The following is a 12,375-nucleotide window of genomic DNA, read 5'->3' as shown; positions in this document are numbered from 1 at the left end:
ATTGCAAACTTCCTCACTCACATGTGAAAGCAGAAGGGGAAATATATATTAAAAAAAAACACTCATAGGTTGAGTTTCTCAGATGAGGTTGAGATAAGAATTGAGAAGATTTTTAATTTAAAGTGGTTCAAGATAAAACACAAGATCTGTGCAGAAACTTGGAAAAAGAGGGGGTAAGTTGTGACGTGTGTGTACAGATCTAGAAATACGTCTTGTTCTATTGATATCTATGAAGGCTACGTATATTTTCCAGGAATACAATAGCTACTTCAACGTTTGCCTTAAAGATTTATTTATTTCCACTCTGCTTTATGTTTTCTTTGTTTATTTTGCTCTCCCCTAACTCATGATCACATCCCACCAACAGCACAACACACTGACTTTGTTTTGTTTTTACTATAAGTAAATCTTCTATCACACCAATAAAAAAGGAAGTAATTTACATTTGAGATTATTCAGAGAAGACTTCGATTTAAATACGACTCAAATTTAAATATATTCTTAAACCTTTGGGTGCTAAGACTCAAAAGTGCAGGGTTGTAAAACATTTGTAGAAGACAGTAAAAAGGGACAGAGCCATCAGTGTTTTCTGTAATATTTATTGTTTTACATTTCATCTGTAGTGTCTCGATAGAAAGCAGAAGTAAAGAGTTTCACTCACAAATAATGTAGTTTGAGCAGCAAAAAACAATCAAACAAGTGGGAAACAGACCTCGACAATGTTATACACACATATCCCAGAAGTACCATATAGATCCATTATAAATCTAGCCTTCTCTTTTCTACCACCACCCACTAACTAACTATTTATTTTGTAAACTGGTGGATGGCTGAATGTGTTTACTGTTTTAGTCTAAAGCGCAACATTTCTGGTAAAAAGGGACATTTACAGGACAAACTGTCTGTTGAACGTCTGTGCTAATCTTCAGCCTTTAAACACAAATCTCTTCAGAAGATAAAAATGACCCATGCAGAGAATCCCCTTTAAAAGGCTCCACAGCCAAAGTGATCATTTTCTTTCTTTCTTTTTTTTTTTTTTTCTGATTTGACATCAGAAAGATCTCCCGACCCAGAAGCTCGGGCTCCGACACATTCACCGTCTACCGTGTTTATAACCGTCCTCGTCTCTCTTCTACGTGCAAACTTCCAAACTTCTCCCATCCGTCTCTGCCTCTACGCCTCGATGGCTCGTAGCTGCCCTCCCGTCTCTTTTTCAATCTAAAAAAATTCTAACACTGTAACATTAAACATGCTACTATATTATAAAAACTGCACTTTCAGTACTTCCTCTCTCCATGCATGAGATTGAACAACCTAAAACCCCAAAAGCCTATGCCAAGTAAACATATTATTAGCGATCATTTAATGGGAATTCTGGTAGACATGATCAAAATCTAAATTTCATTTTGAGCATGCTCATAAGAGTGAAACTATATTTGATAGGTTACATCAAGCAGCTGTTGATTAATGTATTAAACTGTAAGAATATGGCATGTTATCCCTACAGAAACCTCAATACCTTCTTGTACCAATGAGTTCATGATTTATTCTTCTGCCTGAGAAGCAGCAGAATCTTTAAGGAGTCAGAGTAGAAATGCTACATCCCTGGAATGAAAGGAGTGAGAGGATCTTTGACATCTGACTGGTTTCTTGGGAGATTTTTTTCCTCTTTTCAGCTTGATAGCAGGAATTTAAAAAAAAAAAAAAAAAGTAAAGTAAGTCTTTAACCGTTGGATCTAATTGTTCAGGTCAGGTTTCCCTTGGAGTGTTCACATCTAGGTAGTCCGTGCTCTGGTTTAAGGTTGGAGTGGTCACATGCAGCTCATGGCTAAAGGTGCTTCACTGCTACAAAAGTGGGTAAACAACAGTCAGCTCCAGTATTATAAGTGTTTTCCTCCATGATGATTCCTTGCAGAAACATATCGAGGATGTTTGAGTTGCCGTTTGGTGGAGTGGATTTCAGATGAAGGTGGAGTCCATGTTGCTGGTGTCATGGGAGCTGCGGGCTCGAGCCTCAAACAGCTGCTTTATCAAGGCTGACTTCTCCTGCTCCAGCTGGGCGATCCGCTCGCTCCTCTCCGTCACCTCCTTCATGAGTAACGAGGAACAAAACTAAAATGTACTGACAGAAGCAACAGCATTGACCGATAATGAGTTGATACTTGTTAGAAATTCTCTCGAACCTGTGTGAGAAGTCGGTTCTGGTCCTTCAGTCTCTGAATGGCTTGTGGAGGAGCTGGACCAGGAAGCTGGGAATTTGCTGAGAGTGCTGCTGTTGGAGCCGAGCTGGAAGGAAACGACTGCTGGGAAACATAAAGAGACCAGTTTTAAAGCTCTTGTGAAAAAAGGTTTGTGTCGTTTTGGCGCCCCCTGTGGACAAAGTGTTTATCTTATCTTATTTCTTCATCGATCTGTACGTGAACAAAAGCTCATCTGGCTTTCGTTTAACAGTCAGATGAATCACTAAATGTGAATACTTGTGGAAAGTTTCATCAGCGTGCTGTAACTCAGTCCGAAACCTACCAACCACAGTGGTCTCATGCTTTCAAACACACAATATATAAAAAAAAAGATCAATCATGGCAGCGCATGTCTGATTTGCTTTATTTAGCTCATCAGGACGCATAGCTTAAAATGTTGTTCTGTTTTTAAACCGGATACAAACACCTCACAGGAGCTTTAAAAGCTACCTGGATACACATTTACAAATCGATAGAGATGCTTCGTCAAGAATGATCCTTTCTGTGTCTAGCATTCAATAACCTGCTTTGTTTACCTCAGCTTCAGTTAAGAATTCCCTTGAAAAAATCATCCATGTGCTAAATTATTCCTCACACATCCCAGATTAACAAAAACAAAACAGATTAAGTAGTTTGATTAGCAGCGTTGTGCTAGAGTGAATTACGACAGTCAACACAAAGTATGAACACATCTCTGAAAACATCTGCGTGGAAGTGTGATGTCCTATGTACTGTATATCAAGGAAACCATCTCAAATCGCATCAAAAGGCAAAAAAAAAAAGAAAAGAAAACACACCATCCCTGTGCAGGAAATAAGGTCATTAAGGCAGCGGTTGACTTCTTGCAGTTTGGGTATGAGAACATTCATGCGACTCTGACTGGCTTCTGTGAAGAAATCCTGAGAGGAGGGAACAGAGAAGACGAACATTAAATAAACGGCAGAAGCAACTATTTCCAAATCTTGGAATTTGATCTTTTTTAATTTGTACATAAAAAGTACAACTGCTTAAAATCTGTACGATGCAACTGTAAAAACATTTCATGATAGGATGTTACATGTGTGGTTATTTATCAATGTTAATAAATAAATAAAATAAAGATTACACTAAAAAATAACTTCATACAACTTATTGCATCTTGAGTACTTTTCATCTACTATTCTTTAAACCTTTTTTTTTTTTTTTTGGACTTACCGTGCAGTGGGAGCTCTGGCCAACCTGCCGCTGTCTTTCTGTGACATTGTGGATTTGGCCCTGGTACCAGTCTCGGGCCCGCTCCACCACCTCCAGGCCCGCCAGCAGGGAGTCTTTCTCCTGCTCCAGCTCTTTCATTTGCTTCAACTATGTGAGTTTAAAGTCAAAGAGTAGGGGATGTGGTTGGAAGGTGAAAAGCAGGGGACAGAAAAGTCGAAAGGAAAAGTCACTTTCTGATCTCACAGATTCAAAGAAAACATGTCCTCTCTATTTTTCCCATCCCATCATTAAACGAGCTTCCTGATTGCTGCCAAGATTTAATCCAATGATTGATTTCAGCCTACGGGGTGGACCAACTCCCATCTTTTCACATGGGCATCTGCAGCACGCTCTTTTGTGCAAGCGGAGACAATGGCGCCACACCAATTGTGCGGGACTCTCGCCCATCCTGAACAATGTTTAGAGGAGCAATCAGTCCGGCGTCATGGCAACTGCACAGCAACCTAAGAATGGGGTAAACAGCGGACCCACTTCAACTATGGCTGCCCCAATGTGTGTGTGATTGAAAGAGAGAGAGAGAGAGAGAGAGAGAGAGTAATGTGTGTGTGTGTGTGTGTGTGTGTGTGTGTGCATTGAGTTGTGCTGACCAGGCTGTCCTTCAGCACACAGTCACAGTTCAGGCCTCATTGCTGGCATTCAGCCACCTGGTGTGTCATCTTTCTGTCCTGCCATCGCTCCATCACTGCGTCCCCTGTGCGGCTTAGAACATTCCTCTGATCGCCGCTCATCGCTCCCATTTAAAAACACACACTCGCACTTATACACAAGCAGCATGTGTTGCTGAAGGAGGCGAAAAAAGAAAAAAAGTTTAAGAGGATCCCCCCCTGTTCCACCCCTGCTCCTTTCCAAAGAGTGCGAAGAAAGTGCACACAAGAGGAAAAGAAAAAAGAGGGGGGTTTTAGGAGAGGAGGAGGAGGGGTCCGTGTTTAGAATAAAGCATGACCCAGTGTCAGGCTGCATGAATGTGTGATGGTCCACAGGCAGGAAAACCCCTGTGTGTTTAAAAGGGAGAGCAAGAGGAGCAAACAGAGACAGGGAGAGGGAGCGGAGCAGTAACTGTTTGAAAGCTGCTGGAAAAGTCTGTTCATGTATGTATGTGTGTGTGTGTGTGTGTGTGTATTCGTGTGTCCGCTCAATGAGCACGCATGAATACACCCAACAGCGCACATACAATAACATGACAGCCGTCGCACAAGCTGTTTGGCTACAAACACAAAGAACAACATAACGGCCTTTCAAACTGTGCGTACAAAGCGACACGAAACAGTTTGCTCTGAGCCGTGACGCTCTTTAATACGACTGCAGAGGAAACATTCATGTTCAAAAGTCCCTGAAGTTCAAGGTGTCATCTGTTAGTTATTTACAACAGTTATCTGTACAAAATGTTCAGACTTTCTTTGGGATATCAAATTGACTTCAGATGTCCCTCGGGTCTAATATTCGTCCTAAAAGTTATTTTCAGGTAAACAAAATCAAGAGAGACAAACTTATATGAGAGAAGAAAAGCAAATCCACGCATAGAACCAGCAACTGCTTGACATTTCAGTTTGACACGCGACTTGAAATGACTTCATTCAGTCAATAAACGATAAATCAGAAGCATCGCAACTGGCTGGAACAAAAAGTCTCAAGTAATCTCAAAGTTTATGAAAGATGTAAAAGCACAGATAAAGAGCTAACTCCTCACTTTAGAGCGTTTGTAAACAGAACTTTCTTCACTTCAAACATCGTCTCCACACTTACTCACATCGTCAGCCTTCACAGCGAGACAGCGTGTCACAAATATCCAAGTTCCAACAGCTTGAAAGAGGATTTTTTTTTTTTTTTACATTGAATTCCCAGATTCAGAACCAACTCCTAACTTTTAACACCACACCAACCTGATGCCCAACTTCAAATCCTGAATTAAACACAAAACCACCGTGTCTCTCCCTACTTCTTACTCACCCAGAGGAAAAAGTGCAGTGCCTTGCTGCTGTACAGGCTGCTGCTGAGGGGGATGAAGACGGTGGTGTAAGCAGCCCACACAGCTGTCCAGGCTGGGCCGGGCTGCCCGAAAGAGTCCTCTACTTCCACCAGGCCCCTGGGCCCGACCCGGCTCACTACCATCAGGGCAGCTGCGGGCCGAGTCGGCCTTGGTGGGAGGGCCGCAGGGGAAGGGGGGGAGGGGAGGAGGAGGAGGAGGAGATGGGACAGGGAGGGAGGGAGGAGGAGGAGGAGGAGGGGGAGTCGGTCAGTCAACCTCTCCAGACGAGGGGGAAAGGAGACGAAGACTGCGACAGACAGGGAGAGAAAGGAGAGGAGGCGAGCTGGAGAGAGAGTGAGAAATGGTGAGGCAGGGCGAGAGACAGAGAGTGAAGGCAGGCATGAGCTCCGGACTGAGGTGGGAGGGGCAGAGAGAGGGGGGAGGCAGCAGGCCGAGGGATGGGAGGGGAATGTGGGGGCCAATGGAAGGTAAAACAGAGCAGAGCCTGTTGTGTTGACTTTTCCACAATAATCAAATATTTACCTGGATATTCTCAAATCGACCTATTGTATTATCACCACTCACATAACTCCTACTGCTTACTTTAGAAACATCACACCTTCCTTCAGGGTTCATCACTTTTGCTTTTAATAAAAAGGTCAGAAGTGGCAAAAGATTTTTTTCTGGAAATCAACCAACCAACCATCTCTACATTCTGGTGAAATCTCTAGATTTAAAAATGCACCTTCACATCTCAGCAAACACTGTGACATTCATCCGACTTGTTAGAATGAACTGTTGCCACACGAGGCTAATTCACAGAGCCCACTTATTGCCTCCACACTCTTCAGCCGTTTTCACAGATGCACTCCTGAAAAGATCTGGATCACCTCAGTATGGTTGCTCCGGATATTCTCCTCACTGGGCTGTTCACATGAAACTCACAGCCGGATACTGCCGCAGTCAGAAGGGAGGGGAATCATCCTATGACCTGTTTTTTTTTTTTTTTTTTTTACCAGTTTAAATATAAAGATACTGTCTGTTCAGGATGTAAACATCATGAGAGACATCTAGAAATGTCCCTTACTGAAACATGAGCCAGACTGTGTCTTTCACACACTGAGCGTATGACATGTACATATTTGTGTGTACCAACCATCCCATAATCCACGCCGTTGGTTATGGTATGCCTCCTCTGCTCATCCCGACTCCTCCCGTGTCGTCTGGAGCTGCCTGAAAATCCTGTTGCAGATTCGCTCTGAGATCTCGGTAAACCCGATTTCGCAACGCCACCTAGACAAACGTGAAACAGACAAATTCAATCAACACTGTCATCTGGAAAGCAATCTGGAACGACTGTAGTTCTCTGGTTGCACGAAAGGAACAAGACACATTTTGTACAATCCTTAGTAAAAATGTTTAAAAATATAGTACTCAGACATTTTAGGCAATTTACCTGACCGCTATGTTCATTTTTAAGAGCTCTGAAGTTGTTTAAATAAAAAGTTGTATATGAGGTTTTTACAGTAGGCATGTGATGACACGCAGGATGACACGCATGTTTCATTTTTCCTTTTTCCTTTTCACTCAATCAGAGGGAAACACCCAAACGGTCAAATCACCTTATCCTTACAGGGAGGTTTTCAAGCGAGGTATGTAGCACTGTGTTACTAAAGAATTCAGACTTGGCAACCGAGTATGTTTATGGCATCAGCATCAGTCAGAGTACATCTTCTAAAGACATTTACCAAGTTTAGAATCTGAATGAATACATTGTTTTTGAGCTACTTTTTCAGCTATGCCTTCTAAATGGGACCAAATAGAAATGGGTAAACTACATGATCATTTGGGAGAAGACAAGAAAGAAGCAGAGCAATTAAACTACAGTGAAGACACAAGTTAGTCCTGATGATGATGCACTGGACCTTACATTTATTGTCTCTCATGCACCCATTGTACATTTTGTGGTTTTAATTATTCTTGATATTTGACTTTTTTTAAATTCTATTTTATTGGTAATTGATTTTTATATTCTGTTTTATTTTATCTAAGTACTTGCTATTTAACCTTATTTTACATGTTAACTGTTTTTTGTACAAATTCCTCCAATATGTAAAAGTACTTCTTATTCTGATTGTGATGTGGACTGCTGGTGTGAACCACAGGAGGGAGCCGTACTCTGTGGATGTGTTTGGTATCAACAAGGCAGACATGATGTCCACTGAAACAAACAACGTTCCATTACTGAAGCACAAACTAAACATATTTCAGTTACACATTTAACTCAATGATTTTAAGTACAGAGTGTTGACTGTGCACCAGCATACATGCCCTCTCTTGTTTGGACACTAAAGTGAAGATGAGTTCAGGAGAGCAGAAGGCTTTAAACACTCTGTAGAGATACAAATGTCACACAAGAATGACTTCCAGAAACCTGAAACGTGTAATAAGCAGAGGGTGCGTGACTAACAGATATTACAGTGGGTGTTTAATAGTGGTTAAAGATATTTTGGCAAAGAGTCAGAAAAGTGAGTTTCCTTTTCTGGTGTTCCGGGAACAGGCTCAAAAAATGGGAATCTCAGACTTGTGACTAAATATTTTGTCCAATTGTGAACAATGGGAATTTTAAAATCCAAAATTGAGAAACAAGCTAAATCAATTTGAAGTAAATCATCTCAGCCTCTTCATGTTAATATTTCTGGTCGTTCATCAACCTCTGGATGTGAGCACACAAGCAAACGTTGAAACTCAACTTTAAAGCAATTTTCTGTCCCAGTTCCCCCCATAACTTTATTTTAGTCTCTGCTCGCTACACACTCAGATGCAGGTCTGTGAAGTGGATCACTTCCTACCAGCTCTCTGAGTCAAGCCTGCTGCATCTCTGCTGTATTGAACTGCTGTGTCGCCCTCGTATCAGCCGAGGCGTTTCATCATGATAAGATTTATAAGTGCACACTGGTACTGGGACTTTGCGGTGATGGCGAGGATTTCACCACTGCCGTGTGTTTCAGCGAGCTCTGGCCTCTCTGCTGTAATCTGGTTTATCCAGCAGGTTTTGGCTGCGCATGTGAGAGATTACAGAATGAGCAAAATATATGGCCAACAGTGTGTGGATTATTAATGTGTTGCCACCTCTGGGAAAGCTTTTGAAATATTTTCTAAACTGGCTGCAGCCTTTGAAACAACTATTTTTAAGGTGGAAAAGTTATGTATTGTAGCTTGATATAAGTGCAGAGGGATACTTGTCACAGCCAATATTCAAGTCCAGGGATCAGAATCAGTATCAAGAAGGAAAAATAAATGTATTGGAACATCTAAAATATCTGAGCTTTAGGTCATGCAGGTAATCTGTCCATCTATTGGTCTATTTTACTGAGCAGAACAAGAGAACACGTCTCCTAAGTGAGTGTGTCTACGCACAGTGAAGCCCCCGAGGGGTCAACAGAGAGAGTGAGTCTCTCATAGCTCCTGACAGGCCTGGGATCATGTAAGATCAGGCTTAATCTAGTTGTGTGTGTGTGTGTGTGTGTGTGTGTGTGTGTGTGTGTGTGTGTGTGTGAGTGAGAGAGAGATAGATAGAGAGTGTGGAAAATGATTTGAATGATTGTGAGAGTGAGTTTGACTAGAAGAGAGATGATGTAGGAACATGATAATGAACAAGCACACTGGTATATTTTCATATAACTGAACATCACCTATTTCCTATATCAGGAGGGGCCACAGCAGGGGGTTCCTAGACCACGAGGCAGACCCTCAAGATACATTTTGCAGGAATTTCTGACAGGACCTCTGACCTGACCTGGGGTTAACGGCAATTATTCAACCAGACTCCCAGCGCTGCAGCAGAGGCCCTTAAACTCAGCCTGTTTAAGCTGCAGTGTCGTGATGCTGATACATTAGAAGTGTGTTGCCAACAATAACTGTTGTTGACTTTTTGTTGAGATTCATTTCAAGTTACTGTTTTTTCAGAGAGGTAAGCCTGCCCAGTCTGGATTACAAATCCTGACATGCAGGCACTCCTCAAACACTGTGTGTGTGTGTGTGTGTGTGTGTGTGTGTGTGTGTGTGTGTGTGTGTGTGTGTGTGTGTGTGTGTGTGTGTGTGTGTGTGTGTGTGTGTGTGTGTGATACACGGATCAGTGCTTTTAAATCCTTTTAAATATGAGGTGGAAGCTGGCAAGTGGACACATCAGCTCAGTTAGGCATGCTATGGCATTGCTCACAGCTTTTCAGTCTTAAGTGTTCTGGTGGATATTCAAGGGCCGACTGATGTCTAACTTGTGTACATATTTAGAGTCAAAATCAATATGCCTTTAACTATTTATATTCGATGCATCATGAACCCTGATGCAATCGCTATAATCAGATGTGTGGATATGTTTCCTTCTTTACTGTTTATCATAAGAAGTCATTAAAATCTATCATACCAGGATTTGCTGAATTGTTATGAAAAAATTTTTTCTCAAACATTATGTGGCGTGCAAAGAGAGCAGCATCCAGAACTGTCTTTGATGCAGCAGTTGAGATAAAGAATTTTTATGCAGATTTTATTATTATTTGAGTGTTACTGTTTTTACTTGGCGTTTTTTTGTTTAGTTTTTTTTTTACAAACATGAGTCCTCAGTGAACACACTGAATAGTCCCCACACCTCTTACTTGATGCACATGGCACAGACAAACTTACTAGGTCCCTGGATCTGAGATGACTCCAGAGCGAGCGACTCAATGGACCTGACCCGGTTCTGTTGGGGCTGTGTTGGTTTGGTGGCATTGCCCGGTTCGGCCCGGTAACTTCCGCCCCCGGGAGCACCTGGATTTCGCTCCAAACTCCGGCCGGACCTTTCGTAGCCCGCGTTGTACTGTGCTGGTCCGCATGAGGGGTAACCGGGCCCCTCCTCCTGTCTGGCCCGGCTCTGCAGGGAGGATGACCGGTTCTGCTGCTGCGTGTTCGTCACGTTGCTCGGCCCCAGCGGACGCACCTTGTTCTCCACCCGGGTCCCGACGCTACATGTGGACAGCGGGGCGGGTTTGTGGAGCTGTTTGGGTGCCTGCTGTGGGTGGACGGCAGCCTGGGCCTTGAAGCGACGGCTGTTCTCCGGGTTCAGCATGGAGTACCGCAGCCCCGCCACGAACCTCTCAAAGGTGAGGCACCCATGCGGCGGGGTGACCCTCCTCAGGCAGCCCAGCACACCTCCGGGTAGCTCCCGGGTGTCTGCGCCTTGCCATCGGCTCTCTATCTCCGAGATGTGGACATAACCTCGTCCAGCGTCGTCCAAAATGTCAAACAGGGTCCTCAGACTGTGCAGGAAAGCTTTGGGCAGACCATCTGTTGAATACTCCGTCTCCTTTGGCTGCATTTTGTCGCTTTTAAAACCCTCAGCCTTACTCTGAAAAGAGTCTTTTCTTGGTCCAACTCTGCCGTAAATCGCCGACGTCCCGTTCAGCTTGCAGCCCTGTTCAGTCGCTAATAAAGCCATGAATTCACCGAGAATCTCCACGAACTTATTGTCAAATAAAAAACGCACCAAGCACAGGTTCGCTTCTGAAAACACAGAGCCACACGTACAGAAACAGACCTGACGTCAAAATCACAGAACTAAAAAAAAAAATCTCAAAAGAACTCAAAACAAATTGTATCCTTGGGAAGAATTTTATCCAGAAATCCCTAAAAAATCCTTTCAGTGTCTACCTTCCCACCGAAACTCCGCCGCTCTGTGATACATACTTTCCTTTTTTTTGCCGAGGACCTCCCTTCAAATGGTTGTGCGCGAGCGCCCCGGGACCATCCATTGGTCGCAGTAAGCACGAGCTCAGCGCTCATTGGTGCAGGCCTGAGGGAGGCTCAAGTTTGATTTGTGCTTTTGTTATTACTAATGCAAAGAGAGACGTTATTCATATAGTCTGAATATTGTTCCAACCCCTCTCTATAACGAGAACGAGCTGTTTGAAGTATCACCTTACAGCCATGGCGAACAGATTCCCTTTGTTAGACATTATTAAATTAACTTTAGCTTTAACTCCATAACATTAATCTGAAATGTAAAATAAATAAATCATTTGATCAGGTACAACATGCTCCTATACTTACACTTTGGACTGGTCAAATTCACCATTATTCCCCCTCTACAAAGCCCTAAGTATCATTGTGTATAAATACATAAATTTACATTTGACTGTATCAAATTTCAGTGATGGAAGTTAATCAATTTAATCGATCATTTCCTTTGTCTACACATTACAAAAAGAGCAGGTCTTGACTACACTTGCATTGAGTTTTGGCTTTTTTTCAGCTACATTATGCAGTGTGTGCACTCTCAGTTTCACAGAGTTGCAAAGTTGGAGTATTGTACATATTTTTTGCTTTATTGGTTGCTTATTGGATGTAAAATTCAAAATCAGAATGATAGTACAAAGTAATCTTCGATGTTATATTTACACCTAAATACCTCGTTCATGACTTACCCTTTAGAATGCATTTTTCAAAGAAATTACCACAAAGAATCAGCCAATGTCAAATTGCTCTCTTGATTTCTGATATATACTTAGCACAGCCGCCCCCTCACCTAGACTTAGAATATTCCTTGGAATAACAAAATAAAGGTCTTTCAATAATTTTTTTGTAATGAGGCTGCAATCAATAGCAACTAAACCTATCTCACTTCAATGTTCCCTGTTATTAGCCTTTGCATGCACACAACCCTTTCTTCATGCATGATCGTTTGATAATGCGATGTACATCACACCACAACAATATCTGTCACTTCAGGGACATTCTTCAGTTTGTTTTCTGCTTCACTGATGAGTCACTCGGAGAAACTCTCAGCCCCTGCACAGACAGACCTGTGTTTATCTCTGACCTGTTCAGACATGAACTCTTATCCCATGCTGATGCCTGAGCAGTGATTAGAGTTGAAGA

At 42.5% G+C, this 12,375-nt stretch overlaps 1 protein-coding gene across 2 annotated transcripts; it reads right to left on the bottom strand.

Annotated features, from left to right (window-relative positions):
* Positions 1-583: 583 nt before the first annotated feature.
* sapcd2 (suppressor APC domain containing 2) lies at positions 584-11,192 on the bottom strand. 2 transcript variants are annotated; one of them, XM_079365088.1, is made up of 6 exons: positions 10,144-11,192; positions 6,617-6,753; positions 3,435-3,581; positions 3,038-3,139; positions 2,184-2,300; positions 584-2,088 (listed from the first exon to the last, which is right to left on the bottom strand). In XM_079365088.1, the coding sequence occupies exons 1-6, from the start codon at positions 10,934-10,936 to the stop codon at positions 1,960-1,962; spliced, it is 1,425 nt and encodes a 474-aa protein (XP_079221214.1). In that variant the 5' UTR covers positions 10,937-11,192; the 3' UTR covers positions 584-1,959. The 2 variants fall into 2 exon arrangements, with proteins under 2 accessions (XP_079221214.1, XP_079221213.1); XM_079365087.1 differs by having other exon boundaries at positions 2,184-2,303; positions 10,144-11,191.
* Between the last annotated feature and the right edge of the window lie 1,183 nt (positions 11,193-12,375).

The sequence above is a fragment of the Symphodus melops genome, assembly GCF_947650265.1.
Source record: "Symphodus melops genome assembly, chromosome: 16".
Taxonomy (NCBI): domain Eukaryota; kingdom Metazoa; phylum Chordata; class Actinopteri; order Labriformes; family Labridae; genus Symphodus; species Symphodus melops.
Note: the sequence above shows the minus strand (reverse complement) of the source record. Positions and strands in the feature narration are given on the sequence as shown.

Excerpts from the sequence above, each read along its gene's own strand:
- sapcd2 (XM_079365087.1), bottom strand. The coding sequence starts at position 10,936 with ATGGCTTTATTAGCGACTGAACAGGGCTGCAAGCTGAACGGGACGTCG. Across the intron at positions 6,754-10,143 it reads ATCTCAGATCCAGGGACCTA|GTGGCGTTGCGAAATCGGGT; the intron begins GTAAGTTTGTCT and ends ACGTTTGTCTAG. Across the intron at positions 2,089-2,183 it reads AGAACCGACTTCTCACACAG|GAGGTGACGGAGAGGAGCGA; the intron begins GTTCGAGAGAAT and ends TTACTCATGAAG.